Source organism: Dipodomys spectabilis, unplaced genomic scaffold, assembly GCF_019054845.1.
Source record: "Dipodomys spectabilis isolate Male_0828 unplaced genomic scaffold, ASM1905484v1 ptg000030l, whole genome shotgun sequence".
NCBI lineage: Eukaryota > Metazoa > Chordata > Mammalia > Rodentia > Heteromyidae > Dipodomys > Dipodomys spectabilis.
This window is the reverse complement of record NW_024870707.1, coordinates 11,099,342-11,126,443: the sequence shown is the minus strand read 5'-3', so window position 1 is coordinate 11,126,443 and position 27,102 is coordinate 11,099,342. Positions and strand designations below refer to the sequence as shown.

Here is a 27,102-nt window from a genome sequence, read left to right as displayed (position 1 = left end):
TACAATAAGGATTTTTCTTGGTTTTAACTTTATCATACAAGTAGACATCACTAGGGAGGAATTACATTCTTAACTTTACAAGAATGGAACCAGTTTTGTTTCCTTTGCTCAGATTCTTCTGTTGTCCTGTGATTATTCACTTTCCTTGCTGTGCAGCTTTAATTACATACATACCCTAGCGCTGAGAACCACAGTGCTATGCCCTGCTGGGGGCTCCTATAAAACCGGCAGGTGCTTAGGTCCTGGTACAGGTGTCGAAGTTTCTTGGAGGCCCAGTCCTGAGAATGGAATTGCTGGCTCACAGGGTGTGTCAGTTTTGCAAAATAACACTGAACTGTTTTTCTAGAATGCTCATAGCAATTTACTCCCACCAACTGGCTATCAGTTCCTGTTGCTCCATTTGCTCAACACTTGGTATTGTCCAACTTTGTGATTTTTGTTAATTGGGTGGGTGTTGATGGAATTTGCTGTTCTGATTACCAATGAAATTGAGTGTTTTCCTATGCTCACTGACTAATAGGATATAATCTCCTGAGGCTGCCTTTCAGATACTTCCTTTATCCTCTTGTCTGCCTTTTTCTCTTTCTTACCAGTCCTGGGGCTTGAACACAAAGCCTCAGCAGTGTCTTTGAACTTCTTTTGCTCAAGGCTAGCACTCTACCACTTGAGCCACAGCTCGACTCCCAGCTTTTTCTGTTTATGTGGTACTGAGGAATTGAATCCAGGGCTTCATGCATGTAAGGCAAGGACTCTACCACTAAGCCACATTCCCAGTCCCATCTTGCCTTTTTCTTGACAAATACACACACACACACACACACACACACACACACACACACACACACACACACACACGCTCTGGTATGGTTGTTTGCTTGTATTCTGTTTTTTTTGGTGCCAATACAAGTGTCTGAACTCAGAGCCTGAGCACTGTTCCTTAGCTTTTTCACTCAAGACTAGTGCTCTACCACTAGAGCCATTAACTCCACTTCTAGTTTCATGGATTTTCCTGCCCAGGCTGTTTTTCAGCCTCCTAAGTAGCTAAGATTACAGGCATGAGTCACTTAGTGCCCAGCTACTCAAGTTTTTTTTTTTTTTTTGGTATTCAGGTAAGGGGTAGGTTTATTCAATAGACCTGCTGGGACCAGGCAAGGTTGGCACTCCACGCGGCTGGCAAAAGGCCTGGGAAAGGGAGCTGGGAGAGCTGGGAAAGAGAGAGAGCTGGGAAAGAGAGAAGAGCTAGAAAAGAACAGAGAGAGAGCAGAGAACAAAGAGAGCTAGAAAAGAGCAGAGAAAGAGCAGAGAGAGCGGCTGGGCCTGGGCTAGGCCTTATCTCACTACTCAAGTTTTTAAATGAAATTTCTAAAATTGAGTTCAATTTGTCAACTTCCTTACAGCTTTTTTTTTTTTTTTTTTTTGTGGGGCTTGAACTCTGGGCTTGGCGTTGTCCCTCAGCTCTTCAGCTCAAGGCTAGCGCTCTACCACTTGAGCCACAGCACCAATTCTGGTTTTCTGGTGGTTTATTGGAGACTCTGTAAGAGACTCAGACTTTCCTGCCTGTACTGGCTTTGAACCGTGATCCTCAGATCTCAGCCTCTTGAGCAGCTAGGATTACAGGCCTGAGCCACTAGCGCCTGGCTTCCTTACAGCTTTTCTATCCTGAGATAAATGATCAATCCTCACATAGACCCAATTTATCCATTTAATAGCTGTCACTCTTGCCTCCCCAGACATTAAATGTTATGTGAAAAGCTGCTTTGCTTATACTATGAGCACTGCTTAATGATGTTTGATTGAAGGAATGAATGCCAAGCAGAATGAGTGATAGAGCACCAACATTTTACCTGGTCTCCACAATGCCATTTTCCAAGTAAGGAAATGGGCTCAGAAAGGCTGAGGTGATATGATCAAGACACACAGGCTCCCAAGTACATGGGTTTCCAACTTACAGTCTGACTTCCACTACTTTCCAGCAGCAAGTCCATAGGCAAACTAGCCTGAACTGTAACAACACCACAATGGCTGGGCACCAGTGGCTCACATGTGTAATCCTAGCTACTCAGGAGGCTGAGATCTGAGGATCACGGTTCAAAGCAAGCCCAGACAGGTAAGTCTGTGACTCTCATCTCCAATAAAACTAGCCTCCCATGCCACCTCAACCCCAGCAAAAAAAAAAAAAAAAAAGCCAGAGGTAGAGCTGTGGCTCAAGTGGTAGAGTGCTAGCCTTGAGCAAAATAAAGCTCAGCCACAGCCCCTAAACCCAGAGTTCAAGCCCTATGACCAGCATGAGCATGCGCGTGTGCACACACAGACACACAGATGGCTTATCATTCTAGAAGGAAAAAAATGTAAGGATTTCTGCTTCAGGACTATACTAAGTGCTTAAGAAAGAGGCTGACACAAGGCATACTGGGGCAGAAGCACATATGCCTGTCAGCATCTGGATGTACTTTGAGTTCAAGGGCAGCTTGAACCACAAATTTTGAGATGTCTCAACAAAACAACAGCAACAAAAACTCAGGGTTAAAATGTACTGTATTTGGGTCTAACTCCTTCAAGCCCTCCCAGCTGGAATGACCATGTTTCCTCCCTTCCTGACAGCTGAGAAGACAGCAAGAGCTCTTCCCACATTTCCCAAAGGCCAGGAGAACAGATGGTGATGATTGACAGAAGAACTTTTCCCCACATATGGTCCACCCTTTTCCTGGTACCTGTGACTCCCACTGATTTTTCCACCAGGTGCTGCCTAGCCCATTAATTGACTGACATCTGGAACCCCAGCCCACCTGGCTCCCAGGAAGAGAACAATCCACACTCTCCCACATTATTCAGGGATTGGGACACTCCAAAGCATCTGCCAAAGCCCATGTGGCTTGGGTGACTCCCTCTGTGAACAGAAAGAAAAGCCACCAGTTTCGGCATGTACTGATAAAAAAGCGCACCAGTCTCTGGGGAAGAGATGACTCGTGGCCTGCCTGCTTTCCAATGCACAATGCCCAGTCATGAAGGCCACTGACTTTATTGATCTAAAAAACTTTACAAGGACAGTGACTTCTACCAAAAAAGGGGCCAAATGGCATTCAACAGACCAGAAGGGAGGGAGGGGAAGAAAGAGGCCAGGAATTCACTCTCAAAGGTGTGCAAGTGGCAGAGGAAGGAGGATGCATGCAATTCCAAAAAAGTTGAAATGACAAGGAGAGAACTCCCGAAAGACCCTGGTGTACATTGGAGGTGAGTGTAACAACAGCAATCTTTTCTTTTGCAGGAACGAGTCTCCACTCAGCTGCAAACACTGGAGACTCAACACAGGGGCAGGGGGTGGAGGGGTCTCCAAAGAGCATCACAAGAAGGCATCACACCACTCTCGAAGGCACCCAAAGCAGTCCCGGGACTGCTTCGCGTTGGCGCCACATGTGTCCTTCAGCCATTCCCGGAAGAGATCTTCATCTTTCTTTAGCACCAGAAACTGGCCAAGGACCACATAGGCCTGCAAAACAGGCAAAGCAAAGGGCATGTTGGTAAACGCTCTATGGGGTTGTAACAGGTGCTTAACAGCAGCTTTTGCTGGGAAGCACTGACTCCTCACTTGGGCCCACAAATAAAGTAAAAGCAGGATAAATGCTAGGTACTCCAACTTTCATTTTGAAAATGTCTTTTCTCCTGAACCAGTCTCTCCTGAAATCACTTTACAGCATGTTGGAATCCAGGAAATACCAGCCAACTTGTCAGGAGTCAATAACTGTAACAAGATCCCACCTGACCAACCCAGAGACAGTAAACCCTTAAAAGAAATGGGGAGGGGGCAGGGAAAGAGAAATAGGCATGAGAACAGAGCTAGGCTAACAGGAGTCACTACAGATTAGTAAGATCAAGTAGGTAGTTTGCATGCATGCAAGTAAAACGAGGGGGTAAGAGAAAATGACAGAGTGTGATTGAATTGCATACCTGAATGGAATGTCCACAGTAACTAAAGTATCTATTTTATTTATTTATTTTTATTTTATTCATTTATTTTTTGTTGGTCATGGGGCTTGAACTCTGGGCCTAGGCGCTGTCCCTGAGCTCTTCAGCTTAAGATCAGTGCTCTACCACTTGGGCCACAGCACCACTTCTGGTTTTCTGGTGGTTTATTGGAGATAAGAGTCTCAGGGACAAACTTTCCTGCCTGGGCTGGCTTTAAAGGGTGATCCTCAGATCTCAGCCTCCTGAATAGCTAGGATTACAGGTGTGAGCCACTAGCTCCAGCCTGTATCTATTTTAAAAAGTTGGATGAAGCCAGATAACACTTTGCTATACATAAAGTTACTGCATTTTTTTTTTTTTTGGGGGGGGGGGGTCGGTCATGGGGCCGGAACTCTGGACCTAGGCGCTGTCCTTCAGCTCTTCAGCCCAAAGCTAGTACCCTACCACTTGAGCCACAGTGCCACTTATGGCCTTTTCTGCTTGTGTGGTGCTGAGGACTCAAACCCAGGGCCTCATGCATGTAAGGTAACACTCTACCACTGAGCCACCCTCCCAGCCCCTGAAATTTTTTTTACAGTTGGTCGTGGGGCTTGAACTCAAGGCCTGGGAGCTCTACCTGAGCTTTTTTTGCTCAAGACTAATACACTACCACTTTGAGCCACGGTGCCACTTCTTGTTTTTGAGTGGTTTATCTCCAATAAACCACTTCATGGACTTTCCTACCTGGGCTGGCTTCCCACCATGATTCTCAAACCTCAGCCTCCTGATTAGCTAGGATTACAGGAGAAGGCCACTGGCGTGGCCTGTAAGACTCTTTTATCACCAATAAACTAATCAGAAAAAGTGAAAGTGGCACTGTGGCTTAAGTGGTAGAGTGCTAGCCTTGAGCACAGAGAGGCCCAGTCCTAGGACTGGCAATAAAGAAATAATTAATTAATTAAAATACAAAAGAGTTTAAAGGCTGGGTATCAGTGGCTCATGCCTGTAATCCTAGGTACTCAGAATGCTGAAACTTGAGGACCACAGTTCAAAGCCGTACTGGGCAGGAAATTCCGTGAGACTCTTCTCCAATTAAACACCAAAAGTCAGAAGTAGAGCTGTGGCTCAAGAGGGAGAGCACTAGTCCTGAGCACAAAGCTCAGGGCTTGGTGCCCAGGCTGAATTCAAGCCTCAGGACCAGCACACACACAAAAAAAAAGTTGGGTGGGAGGGCAAGACCACCTTTGTGGCATTCAAAACACACAAGGTGGATGAAATCATAATATTCAGTGTATAGCCTATACAATTAAGAAAACTGCAGGGTGGGTTTGAGAAGAATGTAGGAGAACAATGAAAAGGGTGACAATGATCAAGATGCATTGTACTCATCAAATGATTTGTTGACTGATTTTTTTTTAAGTCCAAAAGATAATCACCAGCGTAGAAACAATCACATTACCCAACACTGCGCCACATAGCTACCTTTTCCTCACTCCCAATCTGTCCCGCAATATTCCATTCCCACACATGCAGCTCTCCCGCAGAGACCCCAGACCTTGTCAAAGCCCCTTTCCTCCAGCTTCTTGCCCAGGACTTCACCAATCCCGGCCAGGCTCCCCACTGGCTTTTCCCCCATGGGCTCGGCCACGAAATCTCGATGCTTTTGGGAGGTGGTCATCTTGATCGGTCTTAATCTGGGAATCCCAAGAAAACGCAAGTTAGGGCTGAAAACTGGGGAGTCCATAGGGCACTCTCAGCGTTACTTAGTCCTCCACTTGGTTCCCTTCATTTCACAGATGAGGAAAACGAGAGCTATTCCGCCACAATTCAGAAGAGAACGCTTACTCCCCTGTCTGGGCCTGGGTTCTGGTACTACCCCTGAGGAAACACTATACCGACGGGAACAGGTGGCGCCCGCAGAGCAGCGGGAAGATCCCCAGTTAACAGCCAGGGACCGCCCCGAAACTGTCGCTGTCGTGACCTTGCCGCAGCAAAGACCTTAACCCTGCCGGAAATAGCACCGTGGTGCGAAAAGGCGAAAGAAGGGACTCTGCACCCCACCTCCCACTACCCAACACTGGCAGAGACGCACTGCGGCCACCGCAGCCCAGCGGAATCCTCGCCTCGCGATAATTCCGCCCGCCTCTGCGAGTTCCGTCGACCGGGCCCGGCCCCGCCCCCGGGTGCCGGCTCCGCCCCCTCCACGAGCGACGGCTCCCACGCGCCACGCGCAGCCCCTCCCGCAGCGCGATGGAGTCCGCTTCAACGGCGCGCCCTCCGGACCGCCTCGGCAATGGGGCCCCGTCCCTCCCGTCCTCCCGCGCCTCCTTCGGCCTCCAGCCAAGGCCTGTTCCGCAGCTCGCGCTCACCCCGCAGCTCCGGCTCCAGTAACGGCTCCTCCCGCCACCCGGCCGCTCACGCCGATACCTCAGGGCGCTAGAACGTTCCTCGGCTTCCGCTTCCGGGTCGCCTTAAGACCCGCCCTAAGAAAAATACTGTAAGTTGGGCGCTTCTAGCTGCCTGCGGGGCATAGAGCTGAGGCGCCCAGAGCCCCGCGGCCTCCGCACCAGCCGCCCTCGGAAGCGGCGTCGCCCCCCGTGCGCTCGCTTGCCGGCGGCCCGCGTTGCCTGAGGAGGGAGCGAAGGCTCCTCTGCTGCCCGGCACCCGGAACTCTAGGACTTCATTTTGCCCGACCTGACACCAGGAAGGATTAGAGGGACGGACAAAGGAAAGGAAGGGTGGCCGGGAGGATTCCGAAGAGCGCCGGAAACTCCGTTCTTGTAGGCGTCTGACTCGGACTCGCTTCTGGCTTCGCGGGACCTGGGAACACCGGAGATCGGGATTGACGCCGGCTCCGCCGTCCCGATCGTCGGCAGGACCAGTCTTTGCGTCTTCGTTGGCTGAGTCTGGAAGCGAGTCGCGCTCCAGTCGCTCCCAGCGTCAGCTGACCCGACAGCGCCCGTGGACCCGAGGGCCAGGGTAAGTGTGCATCTTTATTCCCGGGCGGGAGAGGAGGGCGGCAGGGGCGCAGCCGGAGACGGCGCGTCGGACTTTGCTTTGGAAACCATTGGTCTTGGTGGTACTGAGTTCTCGACTATGGTAAGCCTGCTGACCCGCGACTTTTAACAGGGTTCTGATTTGGACTGTCGTAGTGAGTTAGTCTCTGCCCCTGTGGTGTGCAGAGAGACTGGGCGTCTGTCTGTGTGTGGCAGTGCTAGACTTGGGGTGTACAAGCTGGTTGAATAAGGTTCAGTTTATGTCAGACTTCTCCGGAGAAGTTGCTAGAATGACTGTTCTAGATAACTTTCTGCTATGCATATAGTTTTTTTTTTAAAGTATTTTAAACTACTCATACAAAGGGGTTTTAAAGACTGGGTGTTCGTGGTTCATGCCTGTAATCCTAGCTTTTCAGGAGGCTGAGATCAGGAGGAAGATCATGGCTCAAATCCAGACCAAGCAGGAAAGTCCATGAGACTCTTTATCTCCAATTAGCCACCAAAAGGCCTAAAAGTGGAGTTGTGGCTCAAGTGGTAGAGTGCTAGTCTTGAGCACAAGATATCAGAGACAGCACCCAGGCCCTGAGTTAAAACCCTGGGACCTACACAAAAAAAAAAAGGGGGAAGGGGCTTAATTAAGAATGTCAGTCTATGGGGCTGGGAAGGTGCCTCAGTGGTAGAGCGCTTGCATGCATGAGGCCCTGGGTTCGATTCCTCAACACCACATAAACAGAAAAAAGCCGGAAGTGGTGCTGTGGCTCAAGTGGTAGAGCACTAGCCTTGAGCTGAAGAGCTGAGGGACAGTGCCCAGGCCCAGAGTTCAGGCCCTATGACTGGACCCCAAAAAATAAATAAGAATGTCAGTTTATGGGTACAGTGCATCTAGATCAGAGTCACCTCTCCCATTACTCCCCCTCCCATCAATCCCAACCTACCCATACCCTCAAGTTTCCTAGTTCCATTTTTACATATATACATTGAAGATCTCATATTTTTAACTAGCACACTCCTCAGTATAAGGCTGCACATCTTCAAAGCAGCCCTGGCTTCTGAGTCTGCCATCCAAAGACATCGTGAGGAGAAGTTGATAGTCTCTGCTTCACTAAGCACTCTGGACAGGACTCGGCATGTCTCAGGTCACCAAGAGGAAGCATGTAGTGAAGGAGGTGCTGGGGGAACACATGGTGCCCTCTGACCAGCAGCAGATTGTGAGGGTAAGTGGCACTGGGCCAAGCAGCTCTTCCTGGTTTCCACTTATATTGGATCCATGGGGTAGAGGCTTATATTGGTTTTCCTGGAACAGGTACTCAGGACCCCAGGAAACAATCTACATGAGGTAGAGACAGCACAGGGGCAGCGCTTCCTGGTGAGCATGCCCTCCAAATACCGCAAAAACATCTGGATCAAGAGAGGTGAGAAAGGCAGCCCTCTAAGAGACAGACCATTTCCTATGGCCTTGGCTTCCCCCAGTGCAAGTGGTGACTGGCTTTGTCTTGTGTCATCCACAGGAGACTTTCTCATTGTTGACCCCATTGAAGAGGGAGAGAAGGTAAAGGCCGAGATCTCCTTTGTGCTTTGCAAGGACCATGTGCGCTCTCTGCAAAAGGAAGGACTCTGGTAGGTTGGTCCCCACCTTGATCATTGATTGGCCCTCTGGCTCTTAGAAAGATTGACCTCCTGGGCTGGGAAGGTGGCTCAATGGTAGAGCGCTTGCCTTGCATGCCCGAGGCCCTGAGTTTGATTCCTCAGCACCACATAAGCAAAAACAAAAAAGCCGGAAGTGGCGCTGTGGCTCAAGTGGTAGAGCGCTAGCCTTGAGCTGAAGAGCTGAGGGACAGCGCCCAGGCCCAGAGTTCAGGCCCCACGACCGGACCCAAAAAAAAGAAAGATTGACCTCCTATTGAGGAAACTACAGGAGGAAAGGTGCAACTGAAAACAGCTCTCTTACTGAGAGGTTTTCTCTAACCTGCCTCTTTTCTTGGCACAGGCCTGAAGCCTTCTCTGAAGTGGCTGAGAAACAAAACAACAGGAACAGGTGAGAAGCAAGTTCTAGGTCAAGGGACACAAAAGAAGGGCCCACATGTAATTCCCGGAGGGCAACTTGAGCCTACCTTTCTCCCTGTGCACAGTACCTAATGAGAACTCCCAACTCTGTGCTAGAATATAGGTTTTTGTGTCTTGTTTTTTGAGATTGGTCTCTTAACTTTGCTTGGGCTGACCTTCAATTTGAAATCCTCTGCCTGTCACCCAAGTAGCTGGGACTACACTGTGGTATCTACCACCATGCCCCACTATAGGGGGCAATCTTTAGCCTGTTTTCTTTGGCCAAGATTTCCAGCTGTTTGCTTGATTCCATCCTTCCTTTTAGTCTTTAAGGGACTGCTGCATTTTTGAAGACCTGTGTATTCCTGGCTGCTTGACTAAATGGTGTTTTTTTGGGGGGGAGGGGCGGGGTGGTGGTGGGGAGGAATGGGGAACTCCTTGGTTTTCCCAGAAGGTGTTGAACTAACTCTGTTGTCTTCGTTTTGCAGACAGCCTCAGCCAGAGCTTCCGGCTGAGCCACAGACCTCAGGAGAAGAGTCTGGCTCTGAAGATGATTCTGACCTCTTTGTTAACACCAACCGCAGACAGTATCATGAAAGTGAGGAGGAGAGTGAAGAGGAAGAAGCAGCCTGAGACCCGAGGACCCACTTCTCCACTTGCTCAGGGATTAGTCCCTGGTTCCTCTGGGCTTGGACATTCCCAAGGTACCCTGCAGATCTTCTCCCCTGGATGGGGATGAGGCAGGGTCCCCCTTTGAACTGACTTTCTGATCTAGGACAATTAAACCCCTGGTGGGTAGTGACTTGTACTGGTGTCTGAGTAGATCTCTGTGGAGATGGGGTAGAAATGACCAAACAAACCAATCAGCCTCTTGAGGAGGCTTTAGATGCCAGTGGGCAGAATGGGGAGGAAAGAGGGATGGACTAGAGTCTTTCCCAGGTAATTTATTCACTCAAAGTCTCATTGGACATTTCGAAAGCACCAGGCTTAGCCAGTGGTCCATGCCTGTAATCCTACTCAGAGACTGACGTTGCTCATACAGGAAAGTGTGAGACTCTTATCTCCAATTATGTACCCCCCCCCCCCCCAAAAAAAAAAAAAAAGAAAGAAAGAAAGAAAAAAACAGAAGTGGAATTATGGCCTAAGTGGTAGAAAGCTTGGCTTGAATAAAAAAGCTCATGTACAGAGCCCAGGCCCTGAGTTCAAGCCTACAGAAAAAAGAAAACATCAAGCCTTTGGTGATACAATACTGTTACCAAAATGAAAAAAAAAAAAGGTTTAGGCCTAGGCCTAGTACTATATATTCACCTTGCATAAAGTTTTTAACATCTAGGAGACATTCTACTGCATTGCCTACTTTGAAGATAATAACAATTCAAACATTCAGGCTTACAGCCTAGGACCCAGTGCCCACCTGTCTACAAAATGCTCAGGAGGAATCCCACGGTGCCTCTGAGTCACTCTCCTAGTCTTTGTAGTCATCTGTTATAAGAGCACTGGTTAAGCTGCTGCCAGTTATAATTAGTTAGACCCTATCTCAACTTACCCTAACTATAAACTCCAGAATGTGGGCTTGTGGTCCGCAAACCTATTTTCTTTTTCTTTTTTCTTTTTTTTTGTCGGTCATGGGGCTTGAACTCTGGGCATGGGCGCTGTCCCTCAGCTCTTCAGCTCAAGGCTAGCGCTCTACCACTTGAGCCACAACGCCACTTCCGGCTTTTTTTTTTTTTTGCTTATGTGGTGCTGAGGAATCGAACCCAGGGCATGCATGAGGCAAGCACTCTACCACTGAGCCACCTTCCCAGCCCCTGCAAACCTATTTTCTTACCATCCTCTGGCTTCATTTGAAAACTATTTATCCCTAAGAACATGACTGCTCTGCTTCTGCTGTTCACCCTTATCTTTTGGGCTTCAACATCAGAAGTTGGAGTTGGTGGCCTCTGGCTACTCAGACTAGCACCCCTCTCCATATACACACACTGCCTTTTTGTGTGTATGTGTTGGTCCTGGGTTGTGAACTCCGGGCCTAGGTACTGCACTGTCCCTGAGCTTTTGTGCTCAAGGCTTGTGTTATACTACTTGAACCACAAACTCCACTTCTGGCTTTTTTTTTTGGGGGGGGGGGTGACGGCGGGGAGATGTTGCTTGTGGGCCTTGAATTCAGGGCCTGAGTGCTATCTCTTAGCTTTTTTGCTCCAGGCTAGCACTCTATAAGCCATACATAGTTCCACTTCTGGGTTCCAGGTAGTTAATTGAAAGTAAGAGTCTCACAGACTTTCCTGACTAGGCTGGCTTTGAACCTTAATCTTCAAATCTCAGCCTCCTAAGTAGCTAAGATTACAGGTGTGAGCCGTCAGCACCCAGCCTGCTGCCTGTGGTTTTTGTTTTTTTTTTTTTTGGTCGTCGTGGGGCTTGAACTCTGGTCCTAGGCTTGAGCTACAATGCCACTTCCGGTTTTCTAGTGGTTTATTGGAGATAAGAGACTCATAGGGCTGGGAAGGTGGCTCAGTGGTAGAGTGCTTGCCTTGCATGCCTGAGGCCCTGAGTTCGATTCCTCAGCACCACATAAGCAAAAAGAAAAAAGCTGGAAGTGGCACTGTGGTTCAAGTGGTAGAGTGCTAGCCTTTAGCTGAAGAGCTGAGGGACAGTGCCCAGGCCCAGAGTTCAGGCTCCACGACCAGACCCAAAGAACAAAAACAAAAGTCTCATAGACTTTTCTGCACAGGCTGGCTTTGAACTGTGATACTCAGATCTCAGCCTCCTGAGCAGCTAGGATTACAGGTTTGACTCACCTATGCCCGGCTGTTACTCAATCTTATTTGAAAAGTTTACCTCTTGGCTTAGTTTCCTCCCACTCCTCACTGAGTTATTTTCCCTATTTCACAGTAGAGCTATTCAACACTATGGCCTCTGGTTCCTTGCTAACCCCCCAACTGATTAGCCCTCTGCTCCAGCCTTCTGCCTGTGCCCCTACCTACTCTAGATCCCTGATATGGCTGGAAGTATATAGTTATCTACTCTTAAGTGGATAACCTGTACATTTACCACCTGGCTTCCTTGCAAATTCAACTTTTACCTCTACAAAAATTCATCTAAGCCTGACGTTTCTCACCTGAAGCGTCTTTATGCAACATCAGGTTCATGGTCCACAGTCAGTTGCCTCTTTTTTTTTTTTTTTGCCGGTCATGGGGCCTGAACTCTGGGTCTTCAGCTCAAGGCTAGTGCTCTACCACTGGAGCCACAGCACCACTTCCAGCTTTTTCTGTTTATGTGGTGCTGAGGAATCGAACCCAGGGCCTCATGCTTGCAAGGCATGCACTCTACCGCTGAGCTACCTTCCCAGCCCCTTGCCTCTGTATTCTATTCACAGTGAAATCCTAGCCCTCAGTCATTCAGCTCTGTGCTTAAGCCCAAGGCACTGTTACTAGATGATCTTAGCCATCTTAGCTCACCAGTTACAATGGAAATTGATCTCTTTAAAATCTCAGGTGAACCCTTGGCATTGCCTAGAAGTCTTAAGATATCTGCTGGAAAAGTTCAACTCCTTTTTCCACTCATCCACTTTTTTTGTTGTTGGTGGTCCTGGTGCTTGAACTCTGGGCCTGGACTCTGTCCCTGAACCTGTCTGTGCTCAAGGTACTACTTCCAGCTTTGTGGTACTGAGGAATCAAACCGAGAACTTCATGCATGCTAGACAGGCACTCTACCAAGTCACATTTCCAACCCTCCATATACTGTTAGGTGCTCTTATGGGAGGGGGTGGGGAAGGGCTAGGTAATGCCTGTATAGCCTAAGGTCCTGAACTAAGGGCTCAAGCCTTACTCTTTTTTCTGCTCAAGGCTGGTGCTCCACCACTTAAGTCATGTCTCCACTTTCAACTTTTTACTAGTTAGTTGAAGATAACACCTCATACTTTTCTGCCTGGGCTGACTATAAACTGTGATTCTTAGATCTTGGGTGCACGAATAACTAGGATTACAGACACGAGTCATTAGTGCCTCGCTAAGTGTGTGCTTCTTGATCGGTTCCCTCATCTCTCAGCTCTCCCCTCGCTCTCCTCGTGTCAGTGCAGGGCCTAGAATTCAGGGCCTTGCCACTATCCCTCAGCTATTTTTGCTCAAAGCTAGCACTTTTAACACTTGAGCCATACCTCCATTTTTTTACTTTTTGTGGTAGTTAATTGGAGATAAGAGCCTCAGGGACTTGCCTACCTGGGCTGGCTTCAAACTATGATTCTCAGATCTCAGCCTCCTAAGTTAGACTTACAGTCTTGAGCATATTAAGTGAGGTAAGACAAGTTCAGACAAATGACATGTTTTCTCTCATATGCAGAAGGTAGCTCTAAAATACCCCAGGACATGATAAATTATGTAGGACTCTATGCATTCATACACAGTGAGACCAAAGGAAGCTACTCTTAGAAGGAACACAAAGGCACAATACTTTTGTGTGTCAGATCGCACAAGGTAATATTTATCAAGATGAACTCCAGGAAATAAAAGCAAGTTTTTATCTTTTTGTCTTGTTTGTTCATTTATCTGCCTTTGTGAGGGTAAAGTGAGGCACAGAAATGGAGGGGCAGGCTGGGAAGGTGGCTCAGTGGTAGAGCGCTTGCCTTGCATGCATGAGGCCCTGGGTTCAATTCCTCAGCACCACATAAGCAAAAAAAATAAGGCCGGAAGTGGCACTGTGGTTCAATTGGTAGAGCCCTAGCCTTGAGCTGAAAGCTGACGGACAGCACCCAGGCCCAGAGTTCAGGCCCACGACTGGACCAAAAAAAAAAAAAAGAAATGGAGGGGCAGTGGGTGAACAAATGCAGCAATGATACTCACTGGACACTGTTGAAAATGAACTACACAACTTGTGGGCAGGGACAGGAGTGAAAAATTAGGAGTGAGGCAAGGAGTGACATTGTCCAAAAAGAAGTGTATTCATTACCTGACTTAAGTGGTAACCTGTCTGTATGCACCTTTAATAAATAAAGGATATTTAGTTTTGTTTTCTTTAAAGCCATTTGTCATTAACAAGTACAGAAAGGAAGAGGAATTGCTTTGGAATGAGGTTTTTTTTGGGGGGGGGGGGCTTGAACTCTGGGCTTGGGCGCTGTTCCTCAGCTCTTCAGCTCAAGGCTAACCCTCTACCACTTGAGTCACAGTGCCACTTAAGTTTTTTTCTGTGTATGTGGTGCTGACGAATGGCACCTGGGGTCTCATGCATGCGAGGCAAGCGCTCTACCACTGAGCCACCTTCCCAGCCCGGGATGAGGATTTTTGAAATGCAGTTTGTCATAACTGGCTTTTCCAAGACAGAATTAAGACCCACCTCAGATTTTCTAAGAAATAACAGTGTGGATAAATTACTAGTATATGGTAACTCTTGTCTTACTCCAGTTCTAAGAACCTGAGCACACACCAATTCACAGAGGAGACAACAGCAAATCCACCAGATGCTGATGACTCACACCTGTGATCTTAGCTACTCATGAGGCTGAAATGAGGATCAGTCAGAAGCCAGCCTGGGCAGGAAGCTCCATGAGACTCATCCCCAGTAAACTCCAAAAAGCTGGAAGTAGAGCTGTGGCTCAAGTGGTAGTGTTTGAGAAAAAAAAGCTCCAGGACTTGGCAGGGGGAGCGCAGGCAGAACAGGGACCTCAGTAACTTGCATGCAGTTAGGCAGACAACCAGAAGCCAAACTGAGGCCCCCAGGTTACCCTGGCAGGGACACACTAACCCTCAGGTCAATGCTTATGAGGTCCAGGGTGAGAAGTACTGCTGGCAAGGGCAGAGCAGGCAGAGCGTAGCCTGACAGGGCTGCCTGCCCTGGGGCTCCTGGACTCTTGGTGGCTTCCAGTCTCTACTACCCCAGCCTAAGCTGAATGGCCATTTCCTAAAAACAAAGGTCAGTCTTCAGAGATGGTCACCGGTGTGCCAATGCTGAGAGCTCCTTATAGGCTTCCAGAAACTTAACAGTGAACATTTCCCCCAACCGAAGGCCCATCGAGAACATCCACAGCTGCCTCCTTGAGAAACAGCTGCAGGGAAAGATGGGTAAGAATCAGACTTCAAAACAGGAGGGAGCGTGTGACCTGCTGCCATCCTCTCCACATGAAAATTAGGTCCAGTATTTTTTTTTTTTTGTCAGTCATGGGGCTTGAACCCGGGGCCTAAACGCTGTCCCTCAGCTCTTCAGCTCAAGGCTAATACGCTACCACTTGAGCCACAGCACCACTTTCAGTTTTGAGTGTTTTTTTTACTAGAGATAAAAGTGTCAGTCTTTCCTGCACAGGCAGGTTTTGAACCAGGATCCTCACATCTCAGCCTCCTAACTAGGATTACAGACAATTGAATTTTGTCTGTTTACATTTTTCCCACTCAAACATTGTTAGAAGCTAGGTGCCAGTGGCTCACACCTGTAATCCTAGCTACTCACAGGCTGAGATCTAAGGATCACAGTTCAAAGCCAGCCCGGGCAGGAAAGTCTGTGACACTCTTACCTCCAATAAACCACTAGGAAACTGGAAGTGACACTGTGTCTCAAGCAGTAAAGCGCTAGCCTTGAACTGAAGAGTGAAGGGATAGCGCCTAGGCCAAGTTCAAGCCCCAAAACTGACAAAAAAGGAGTTCATTTTCTCTGATTTATTTTTGGTTTCACGTTAGAACTTGTGACCCATCCAGAATGTGTCTAGAGGCATGTGGGACAGGACACCATCTTCTCTGAGTCCAGGCAGTGCTTTGTTCACTTCCATGATGTGGGGCTTGTGAGCCCTTAACCAACCTGGCTCCTTTACACCAATCACCGAGGAAGCCCATGACCCAGTGTGGTCCAGTGCGGCCGTGCAGAGCCAGACTCAGCCCTCCCAGAGCAGTGCGCCTGAACAAACGCCCAACCTAGGCTTGGGCAGGACACAGCCTGGCCCATCCTTGGCTTCACAGAGGTGAGGCAGCACAGAATGAGAGGGGTGAAGCTGGGCCCAGCCCTGGCTGACAAGCTTCACCATCCTGCTCATCCTTGCAAACCATCAGCGAGATTCCAGGGAGTGACTTGCACAGCCCTGGAGACGCCATGGCGTTCCCGTCGCAATGTTCTATCCAGTCGGGATCAGGAGCTGGGCCTGCACAAGCGGGCCACCCACAGCTCAGCCGGTGGGAGAGGGAGAGCAGGTAGCGTCTCAGTGGCTGCCCACGTCCTCCCTTCACCTCCATGTCACTACTCAGGACATCTGAAGGCCGGGTCCCACCAGGCACAGGCCACAGTGTTCAGGGATGAAAAAGCCAAGTTCTCTGGAGAACAAGGGTTCTGACTGCAGAATGGAGGCTCAGAGGTTCTGCAACTTGTTGGAGGTCACAGCCTGCCCCCCTCCCAGGACTAGCCCTGGAATCTGTACTGTGACCAGGGAAGAAAAAATAAGGAGGGAGCTTTATTTAATATTACAGTTGAGGAGGGGATGGGATGTGAGGCCGTTCACTTGGTGATGGTGTTCCTGCAGAGAGAAAAGAGGCGTGAGGCCAAGCACAGCCTTCCCCAGCCCGGCCCCGCCCTGCCAGGGCAGGCTCTGGGCCCCCACTCACGCGTTCATGCTCTTGCCACTGCCACTGAGAACTATGTACGGGGTCTTCTGGGCCTTCTGCTTCTCCTGCAGCAGTGCCACGGTGCCCAGGGGCGTGTCGCTGGAGCTCATCTTCTTCAGGAGCTGCAGGTGGGGGAGGTCAGTACAGCCAGGGCAGGCCTGCGTCCCCGACCCCCAGCCGCAGAGCATATCCCTCAGACACCCACCGCCTCCTCATCGAGCTTCTTCATGCGCCGCTCCGTCTTCATCTTGCCTGAGCCCTTCCCGTGGAAGCGATGGGACAGCTGCCGGAATGCCTGCGGGCGGAGGAAGAAGAGTTGGGTGCTGCAGGAGCCCCACGCAGGGCTAGGCCACCTATACCCACAAAGAACTCCACAACAGGGTGTGTGGGACCAAATGACCTAAACCATGCTCAGGCTGGGGGTGAGAAAAGCACCCCAGGCCTGAAGGGCCCTAAAGGGGTGAGACTGGCTTGGAGACAAACATGCTGATTGCTGGGGTCCAGAACCAGACATGCCTTGTGTGGGCTGGAGACAGACCAGGAGCATGGGGGACCAAGAGCGTGGGGGACAGGGCTCATACAGCCGAGGGGCGACAGGGGCCTGGTCCGCCCGAGGGTAGAGCTTCTGCTACAGCAGGGAGGCACTGATGGACGCTCTGGCCATGCAGAGACCACTGAAGATAAGGTTCTGCCCCTCAGCCTCCGATCAGCGCGGGGACAGAGCTGTGCTGCCGCAAGGCCCTGCTCACCTCCTTGGGAGTGAGTTTCCGGCCTGTCTCATCGACATACTCGATCTTAACATCAGGCTTATAGCCGTCTTTCTCCTTGAAGTCCTGGGTGAAGCCTCGGTACTCCTCCCGCCGGCTGTACTTGTCATCGATGGCCCTGACGAGACGGCTCCGTGTAAGCTGGGGCCCGGGCAGCCCCAGCCGACCCCGGCCTCTCCGCCTGCCCGCACCCCTGCAGCCACACTCACATCTTATCCTCGATGCAGTACACAGCTGAGGGCAGTGACTTGTTGGGGGCCTTCACCCGAGCCACCTTCTGCACCGTTGTCTCCAGCAACCCTGAGGTCAGAGGGGCCGTGAGCCTCCATGCAGCCTCCCTCCAGATGGGCGCTACCCAGTGGGGCCTGCAGTGCCCACTCCCGGTCTTGTCAAGGAGCTAAGTAAGGATGGCAGAGCTGGCAGGGTGACCCCGGGGTCTTCCTGCTTCAACTCCCCCCGACTGCTTCCCAGAGGACCAGGGCCTTGAAGGCACAGCAGAGGCATGGCACTCCCTGGAACTTCCACAACTGGAGGAAGGCGGAGGGCTCGGGACCATGGGAAAAGGGGGCTGAGGGGCCTGAAGGTGCTGCACTGGGCCCGCCCCACAGGCAGGCACCCACCCAGCCCGGCACTACCTTTGTTCTGACACAGGAGCAGAGCGGCCGCCAGCCCTCGGTTCACGATGGGCTCTTCATCCAGGATGGTGGTGGAGGAAGCAGAGAACTGAGATAGCACAGGTGGGGCGTGAGCAGCCACAGGTGCTCCTCGGCCCCTCCCCCACCAGGCACCACCCCTCCCCCTCAGATGAGGCCAGTCCCCAGGCGGGCCTCAGAGCACGTTCTACAGAGGAGACAGAGGCTCTGCGGCAGCAGGTGACTCACCGTCCCCTAGGGCCCAGGCCCCACATCCAGCCCATACCCTGCACCCATCCTCACATCCTGCTGCTGCTTCTCCTCATCCAGGTTGACCGTGCTCCAGCCAATGTTCTCTTCCCCGTCCGATTCGGAGCCGCCATTGGCCGAACGCTCCTCATCCCGTTCGAAGTCCTGGAGCCAGAAATCAAAGTCAACCTAGACCCCCACCCCACCTCGTAGCACAGGCCAGCAGGCCCTGATGGAGAGCAGAGAAACCCACCAGGGCTGTGGGGAGTTGGGACCCACCATGAGCTCCTCCTGCTCCTCCCGGTTGCCTGCCAGCCCGTAGGTGGGGATCTCCCCCAGGGTGCGGCAGAACTCCGAGGTGGCGTTGAACACGATAGCCCCCTTGCGCTCGGGGTCTTCCTCCTCCTCCCAGCCGCGCTGGCGCGACTCCAGCTTCTTTACAATCTCCACCACCTGGGGGAGGGAGCAGCTGTGGGCAGATCCGAAGTTTCTGGGGTGATACCACTAAGACCTGGGCCCCACAGATCCTCCCTGGTGGCAGTGAATAGGCCATTCCCACTGCTCCTGCTGGCCATGCCAACCAGTCCCCACCCCCATCCGCCTCGCCAGGCCGTCCAGGCTCCTGACTGCCCTTTAACATCCAGCCCTTCCTGACCCCTGCCGACCAACCCTTTCTCCAAAGCCCCTCATGCTCTCTCAGCTTCCCCTTTCTCCTTTCAAGAATGTTCTCCCACGGCTCCTTCCTGAGGCCGAGAGCATCAAGATGGCCACTCTTCACCTCTCAAACCCGGCTTCTTCACCAAGAGCTCCCACCTACTGCCTGTGCTGGGGCAGCCTCTGCCTTCTCTCCTGTCAGGCCACATGCCCAGCGTCGCTCCCTTCTAACAAGACCCCCTCACCACAGAGCCCCCACATTTCTAGTCACCCCCTCCTGCCTGCCTGGTACACATCTACAAGGGTCAGCTGGCTGTGGCCTCAGGGCCCACATAAGCTGGCCTTACTGAGACTGGTGGCCTCTCACTTCACCAACCATCCACTCAGCCCTGCTCCAGCCCTGGTCCAAGCACTCCAGACAAAGTCCTCCTGAGGACGCCTGAGGTCCACACTGCCTCCATGCCATCCGTACCTCTCAACTCCTGCCTCCACCACAGATCCCCGAGTTCCTCAGATCCCTAAGCTCAAATGTTACCCATGAGAGGCTGTCCCTGAGCACCCCAACAGTCATCTCACAATCACAAACTACCAGAGCTGCGTATGATCCCAGGTCCCTGCAAAGCAGGCTGTGAGCCTCGGGTCCCGTGGCTGCCCTGCTCCCCAGTCCTGAACACAGAACCTCACCCACACCGCAGGGTGCTACACTCAACAGTACCACAAGGCTTAATGGGAGACTTCCCCCAGAACAGGGGTGTTGCGTGCTCAGCCTCACCTTCTCACCACTGTCTCGCAGCTGCTGGAGCTGCTGCAGCTGCCGCAGCCGACGCCCCTTCTCCAGCTGCTTCTGCAGCTCCTGCTCCGCCTCATCCTCCTCGAGCACCTCGGGAGAGCCTGATGGCAAAGCACTCCCATCCTCTGGGGAAAGAGGAAGACAATGGCTCACTACTCCCTTAGCCCTGGCCCCGCCTCGCCCCCCACCGGCCCCTCACCCTCATCACTGATGTCCATGCTCTCCACGCGGGTGTCATCTGACGCGGGGGGCTGGGACACAGGCTCCTTATCTTCATCCTCTGGAGCTTCCTCCTCTGCCTCCGGCACTCGGCGCCGACCTCGGCCCCTCAGTCTAGGAAAAGGAGGCCACTCTAGTGAATGTTGGTGCCCAGAAACCACTCAGCTCTCATGCCCCAACAGGTATCCAAGCCTACCTGGAGCCAAAGTCCCCATCTTGAGTCTGGTCCCCGAGAGGCAGCAGGTCATCTGCCCGCACTACCACTTCCTTCTCCTTCTTGCGGATCTTCTTTACCCTTCGCTTGGTCTTTTTGAAGGCTACCTGAGGGCCGAGAGGAGAGGCATTGAGAAGGGGACTCGGGGCCACCACAGCCCTCAATAACCATTTCTGGTGTTACTGTCAGTACACCACTGAGAAGACTGAGAGAGAAAAGTACCCTCCCCAGGGAGCCAGGACTAGCCAATCACAGCTACCAAACTCCTCCTCACTCAGCCAAGATGATAACGCTCTGGTTCACAGTTCTTCCCCAGCAAGATTCCTGTGCCCCTTGAAAAGCTCTGCCTGCCCACACTGGCAGAGTCCTGGTGGCATGTCTTTGCAGGCAGCTGCTGCTACTGCCATTCCAGGATCAGGTAAGTGGCTCACACAAGGCACACACTGTGTGGCAGAGCCACAGGCTGGGTCAATTGGGCCCAGAACCTCCCCCAGGCTGCCATACACCACTACCTCCACTTCTCCAGAGCGCATGTCCAGGCCCTCAAGGTCAGAACTGTGCCATTCAAATTATGAGGAGTCGGGCTGGGAATAGGGCTTAGTAGTAGAGTGCTTGCCTAGCATGCATGAAACCCTAGGTTCTATTCCTCAGTACCACATTTGCAGAAAAAGCTGGAAGTGTTAAGAGTGCTAGCCTTAAGCAAAAGAAGCCAAGGGACAGTGCCCAGGCCCTGAGTTCAAAGTCACAGGACTGGCCAAAAAAAAAAAAAAAAAGCACGAGGGCTCACCATCTCCTCAGGTGTGAGGTACTCGGAGGCAAGTCGGGGCCCTATGGAGCTCAGGGACTGAGCCTGTAGCCGCAGCTTCGCCCGAATTTCTTCCAGCTCGCGCTCCCGAAGGCCGTCAGCTGTGCCACCTTGGTCCAAACGGAAGGAGGATGGCCGCTCGCCCTCCAGCTCCTCATCATACTTAGCCAGGATAGAGCGGGGTTTTTGCTGCAAGGCAAGAAGGGTGGATTGGAAGCCAGACTGGATCCTAAGAAGCCAGGAAATAATGGTTTCCTCAGCGTTCCCCCTCCACCAGCCCAGGCCTTGCCCTGGCAGCGTGCCTGTGCCAAGTCGTCCACACTCTCGTCCTCTGCATAGGGCAGGTAGTCAGGCTTCTTCTTCCGCAGCTCCACGTTCTTCTCGGCACGCTCTTTATCCACCAGGTTCACATTCACCAGCACATCCTCCCCCTCTTGCAGGACACCTAGGACAGAGCCGAGGTAGTACCACTCCAGTGCCAGGACACGGGGCCCAGTGCCCAGAGCAGCCAATTCAACTCACCTTTGTCCTTGAGGGTGAGGACCAGCGTCTCCCCTTCTCGGAAGGAATCAATGGCATGCTCCACAGTGAGGCCCTGAAGGTCACGGGCACTGTACAGGTCCTACATGGGAGGCTGGTTGAGTTGGGAGCCAAACCTCTGAGAACACCCCCCAACCCCGCACTGCCGCTGCAGCCTCACCTGCCGCCTCTGTTCAAACTCCTCCTCCACCAGCGTGCTGACACCGAATTCTTGGTCCATCTCCTCCAACAGCTTGGCCTGAGGGACAGGGAAGAGGGATTTAGGACCTGAGGCCATTCAGCACCACCAGAACACAACTGCAGCTCTACCAAGCGTAAGTACAAAAAGGACAGGCCTGACAGCCAAGGTGCAGAGAACCCAAAGCTGACCCCCCAACCTAGGCCTCTTCTGAACCAACCACACACACCTCGCAAGGGTCAGCCCCTTCCAGCCAAGTGCTCACCCTCTTCTCTGCCAAGTCCTTCTCCTTCTGCAGCTGCCGGCTCCTCTCGATCCAGGCTGCGGTGTCATCCAACCAGGGATCATCTTCGCCCAGCGTCTTTATCTTCCTGAAGAGAAGGAAAGTAGATGCTCAGGAGTCCAGCCATTACGGAGGCTTCCCATTATGGAGATGTGCTATGGCAGAGACAGCAGTCTCCTCTGCCCCTCCCTGGCCAGGACACTCACCCCAGCTTTTGGTTCAGTAGGCGCTTTTCCTTGGCAGCTGCCAGTTTCTCCCGCAGCTCTTCGCGCTGTCGTAAGGCCATGGGGTTGATGACATCAGCTGCCACGGGCTCCTCCTTGGTGCCCGCCTCTGGAAGGGGGGCCCAGACGTGAGGCTATGCCTGCCCATGGCTGGGGGGAGAGGAGGGAGCCACTCACCCTGCCCCTTCCAGCTCAAAGGCCAGAAGGGGCCAGGAGAGAGGAAGAACCGTTCATCTCACCACTCCCACTTCACTCTAGACAGAACCCTCTATGTACTCTAAAGTTCCTCAAACCAAGTTTCTGTACAAACCAAACAACACAGCTGCAATATATGTGCACATCCTTCTGTGTATCTACAGCAAGGACGCCATGGATGCACAAGTAAGCAGCCCTAGATCCCCACTGGGGGCAGCAAAGAGGAGCCTGGAGAAATACACAGCGCCACCAAGTGGTGCTAACTCTGTGCTGTAACCCCAACTCTTCAAATGCCCTCTTCCCACAGATGCCAGCCTTCAGCTCCCATCCTTAGCTCTACACTTACCTTTCTTGACGGCATTGACCTCTAAGGGTTTCAGCCCCAACTTTGCCCGGAGTTTACTGAGGACAAGAAACATAAGTGTTAGGGACTGCTAAGAAATAGGGCATCAGACGTTATTTCTGAACAAGCAAGAGGTGAAAAAAGAATGGAAGTGGGTAGTCGCAAGGCACCAAGGACACAGGCCTCCATATCAGGAACGTGGGCACTAGGTTTAGCCTAGCCCAGCCAGTGAATGCCATCCTCCCTCTCTTGGGTCTTAGTTTTCACCTTTGAAACTCCAATGGTTGGGTGAAATGACTCCTATTACCCTCCAACTCAACTGGCATGCTTTTATAGAAGATACCCTCCTCAGGGGCTTCACCAGAATTGCTTGTCTCAGCAAACAGGAGACCTATAAGGTAACTAGTACTTACTTGGTCTCCTCAATGCTGAGTGATGAGGCATCTCCTGAGCTAGTTTTGGAGCTGGCAGCTGGAACAAAAAGAAACATGGTTCAGGGGCTGAACAAAGGGCCAAGAGGCCTATAACTCTGACTCTAGATGCAGGGTCAAAGACCAGGGCCTCTCACTAGCACCTGGGCCTGTGGTAATACTAGCAAACAGTCTTTTTCCTCCTGAGCTAAAAAGCAGCAGCAACTGTCTTTTTTTTTTTTTTTTTTTTTTAAAGCAGGTCCTTGGAGCTTGAACTCTGGGCCTGGGCCCTATCCTTGAGCTTCTTTTTGCTCAAGGCAAGTGCTCTACCACTTGAGCCACAGGAACACTTCAAGCTTTTTTGAGTAGTTTATTGGAGATAAAAGAGTATCATGGAGTTTCTTGCCTGGTCTGGCTTTGAACTGTGATCCTCAGATCTCAGCCTCCTGAGTAGCTAGGATTAACAGGCGTGAGCCACCAGTGCCTGGCTTCTGGGTGTCCTTCTATTCCACCATCAATTTTTCCTTTGTTAATAGTACTGGGACTTGAACTCAGGAACCTTGTGCTTACTAGGCAGGCTCTCTACCACCCTGAGCCATAATTCCAGGCCCAGAGTACCTCTGTATTTCCATTTCTGACCCAAGAAATCTAACTTTTGCATCCCTTTCTGTGCTCTCTTTACTTGTGTCCATTTTGTGGCTTAAGTGATAAGAGTGCTAGTCTTGAAGAAAAGAAGCTAAGGGACAGTGCATAGGCCCTGAGTTCAAGCCCCAGAACCAGGGGGAAAAAAAAAAAGACACTTCCTGGGACATGTTCTGTGCTGGATGCTTAGACCTGTGCAAATAGGCATTTGGAAGCACCTCCACACACCTTATGAACAGCAGATAACTTCACCAAACACCAGAAAGGAAGACAGCTCAGTTGGAGCTCCTTTAACCAGAAGCCACTGTAATGCATACTCTCCTTCACCCTACCTCCTCCTTTGTAATCCCTCTGGTTCCTCTCTCTACCAGGGACAAGGACCCCAACCCATACAGGCTCTCTCCAAGGTCATTAGCCTTGTATTTTCAAATCCCATAGGTTCTCTTCAGTTCTGGCTTTGCTTCCCCTGCAGCAAGATGCTGTCAGTCACTCCTCCTCCTGGCAATTTTCCCTTCCCACAAGACTCCCAACTCAGGAGTTTCTTTTTTCTCTATTTTTCAGCTACTCTTTTTGTAGTACCTTCCTCTGCTCATAATTAAGCTACTGGTGTTCCCCAAGTTTTATTTCTCACTCATGGAGTTTTTTTTTTTATTTTGCCAGTCTTGGGGCTTGAACTCAGGGCCTGGGCATTGTTCCTGAGTTGCTTTTGCTCAAGGCTAGCACTCTAACACTTGAGCCACAGTGCCACTTCCAGCTTTTTCTGTTTATGTGGTACTGAGGAATGGAACCCAGGACTTCATGCACGCTAGGCAAGCACTCTACCACTAGCCACATTCCCAGCCTTCACTGAGCTTTGATAACAACCTAACTACTCACTCTATCCAACCTATATCTTGGCTTTCTCTGCACATCAACCTCAATACTTTCCAAAACGACCTCCATTATCTTCCCTCTGCCTCAAACCTGCTTCTCTTCCCCAAAGTCAAGTCCTCATTTTCAACAGATGACATCATTCACCTAGCTGCTCAACCCAGAATTTGAGTCATTCCCTACTCCTCTTTTTCCTTCCAACGTCTTCCAAACACCACATTTATTTATTTTTTATTTTTTTTGTCAGTTGTGGGGGTTGATCTCTGGGCCTGGGCCCTGTCCCTGAGCCCTTCAGCTCAAGGCAAGTGCTCTACCACTTGAGCCACAGTGCCACTTCAGGTTTTTAGTGGTTAATTGGAGATAAGGGTCTCACAGACTTTCCTGCCTGGACTGGCTTTGAACCATGATCCTCAGAGCTCAGCCTCCTGAATAGTTAGGATTACAGGCGTGAGCCACCGGTGCCCAGCTCAAACACCACATTTTTAATTCCTTCTTCAGAGCACCTTTTAAATCTGTCCACATCTCCCCATTCCATCCCACTCGCCTGGTGCAGCCACCATCATCTCTCCTCTGGTCGGTGCTTAATCGCCCTCCTAATTCCAAAGATAAGTCTACCGCCCTATGTTTGAACAACGGTCTCTAGGAAATACCGATCAGATCCACTAGCTTCCCCAAGGGGCTGGGAGTGTGGCCTGGCGGTAGAATGCTTGCCTAGCATGCATGAAACCCTGGGTTCGATTCCTCAGTACCACATAAACAGAAAGATCCTGAAGTGGTGCCGTGGCTCAAGTGGTAGAGTGCTAGCCATGAGCAAATGAAGCTCAGGGGCAGTGCCCAGGCCCTGAGTTCCAGCCCCAGGACTGGAAAACAAAAAAACCATCTCCCCATCTTTAAGCCCCAGCTACCCACCACCATCAGGACAAAATCCTGATTAAGACAGCATGGAATTCGACAGCCTGGCTGGCAGGCTTGCACTCCGGGCAATCCCGGACCACACTCCCCCCCCCCCCCGGCCCGCCTCCACCCCCCGGCAACCTGGCACCCCCGCCCCGCCCCCTGCCCGAGACGCGCCCTCACCGGCCTCGTAGCCATCGTCCCGCTTCTCCCGCTTCACACGCCGCTCCGAGGGCTCGGCCTGGCTTCGTTCCCGTCCGTGCGCGCCGCCGCGGGCCTCGGCCTCGGCCCCGCGCCTCCCGCTCCCGCGCTCGCCCCCGCGCTCCCGGCTCCGCTTTCGTCGCTCGCCGCCGCCGCCGCCGCCGCCGCCACTCCGGTGCTTGTGTTTTTTGTGCTCCCGATGGCGCGGTGGCTGCTCGCTGGCGCTCCCAGTCCCGGCCGCCGCCGTCGTCCCCGCCGCCTCCTTCTCTCCGCGGTGCTTTTTAGACGAGCCCATGGCGGCAAGTCTACGGGAGCGGGTGGCCGACGAGCCCCGACGACGCAAAATGGAAACACTTCCGGGTCGTGCGGCGGACGCTGTTTTGTTGCCGGAAACCAAGAGCGGCGACTTCCGTCGTATACTAGGAAGCCTACCCCCAAAGGCTCATGGGTAAGGCCGAGTCGGAACCCAGCCTTCGCCACTTCCCTGGGCCGGATGATTATCTGCGCATGCGCCCCAGTGGGTACACTGTAGTAGGCTGCTTTGGCTGCTGGAGGCTCCGACTCCGTTATAAGGACCTTGAATCCTTTGTAAACGCGCTTCTGAGGGTGAGGGGCGAGGGGGTCCTTCCTTGCCTTCCTCTTGCACGGTGTGTTCTTTGCCTCTGAAGGACGGCTCCCTCCTCTCCACTGAGCAGCCTTCTATTAGGCTACATGGAATATTAGACAGTGTATGTTTTCCTCTTTCGCCCAGAGCCCCATAACCAACATTGTTAACAAACGGTTTCCCTGTTTTTTTGTTTTCTTTTGTTTCGTTTTGTGTTTTTTTTTTTTTTTTGCCAGTCCTAGGGCTTGAACTCGGGGCCTGGGCTCTGTCTCTGAACCTGTACTGTGCTCAAGACTAGCACGCTGCCACTTGAGCCACAGCGCCAGTTCGGTTTTTTCTGTGTACATGGTACTGAGGAATCAAACCCAGAGCTTCATGCATGCTAGGCAAGCACTCTACCACTGAGCCCCTCTACCCACTCTTAATCAGTATGGTTCTAAAGTCCTAGCTAGAGCAATAAGACAGGCCAAAGGAAAGGAATTTAAGAAGAGATTAGATTATCCTTTATTTGCTGATGATAATGATTCTGAACTTAACAGATCTTTCAGACTCCAAACAGCTTCCTTGGAATCATGGGTTTATTTGTCCAGGCTGGCTTCAGATGGCAATCCTCAGATCTCAGCATCCGGAATAGCTAGGACTCTAGGTGTGATCCACCAGCACCTGGCTAGCCATTGCTTTCCAAGATATCCCAGCCCTCTGGAGCAGAAACAGGATGTGTGTGCTGGGTGGTGGGTAGCCAGAGCTCCTGGTGATGTGAGTACAGGTAAGCCTGCTGCCACTCCTAATCCCAACCTACAGCTTCCCCTTCCCCCAGAAATTGTACGCGGTATCTTCCA

General features: G+C 51.6%; 3 protein-coding genes across 3 annotated transcripts; 1 reads left to right on the top strand and 2 right to left on the bottom strand.

Annotated features, from left to right (window-relative positions):
- Positions 1 to 3,000: 3,000 nt before the first annotated feature.
- Positions 3,001 to 6,412, bottom strand: Banf1 (BAF nuclear assembly factor 1). Its single transcript, XM_042676093.1, has 3 exons — positions 6,312 to 6,412; positions 5,498 to 5,636; positions 3,001 to 3,487 (listed from the first exon to the last, which is right to left on the bottom strand). Exons 2-3 carry the CDS (start codon positions 5,618 to 5,620, stop codon positions 3,341 to 3,343), a joined length of 270 nt encoding a protein of 89 aa, XP_042532027.1. The 5' UTR covers positions 5,621 to 5,636; positions 6,312 to 6,412; the 3' UTR covers positions 3,001 to 3,340.
- A 140-nt stretch (positions 6,413 to 6,552) lies between these two features.
- Positions 6,553 to 9,789, top strand: Eif1ad (eukaryotic translation initiation factor 1A domain containing). The gene is made up of 6 exons (XM_042676092.1): positions 6,553 to 6,921; positions 7,941 to 8,152; positions 8,242 to 8,350; positions 8,447 to 8,555; positions 8,926 to 8,973; positions 9,470 to 9,789. The coding sequence occupies exons 2-6, from the start codon at positions 8,066 to 8,068 to the stop codon at positions 9,612 to 9,614; spliced, it is 498 nt and encodes a 165-aa protein (XP_042532026.1). The 5' UTR covers positions 6,553 to 6,921; positions 7,941 to 8,065; the 3' UTR covers positions 9,615 to 9,789.
- A 6,589-nt stretch (positions 9,790 to 16,378) lies between these two features.
- On the bottom strand, positions 16,379 to 26,014 carry Sart1 (spliceosome associated factor 1, recruiter of U4/U6.U5 tri-snRNP). The gene is made up of 20 exons (XM_042676182.1): positions 25,642 to 26,014; positions 23,056 to 23,113; positions 22,646 to 22,701; positions 22,087 to 22,213; positions 21,863 to 21,968; positions 21,580 to 21,657; positions 21,402 to 21,501; positions 21,182 to 21,324; positions 20,862 to 21,068; positions 20,057 to 20,181; positions 19,841 to 19,974; positions 19,624 to 19,766; positions 18,477 to 18,650; positions 18,252 to 18,362; positions 17,952 to 18,039; positions 17,526 to 17,616; positions 17,299 to 17,434; positions 16,755 to 16,844; positions 16,550 to 16,671; positions 16,379 to 16,461 (listed from the first exon to the last, which is right to left on the bottom strand). The coding sequence occupies exons 1-20, from the start codon at positions 25,952 to 25,954 to the stop codon at positions 16,443 to 16,445; spliced, it is 2,421 nt and encodes an 806-aa protein (XP_042532116.1). The 5' UTR covers positions 25,955 to 26,014; the 3' UTR covers positions 16,379 to 16,442.
- Between the last annotated feature and the right edge of the window lie 1,088 nt (positions 26,015 to 27,102).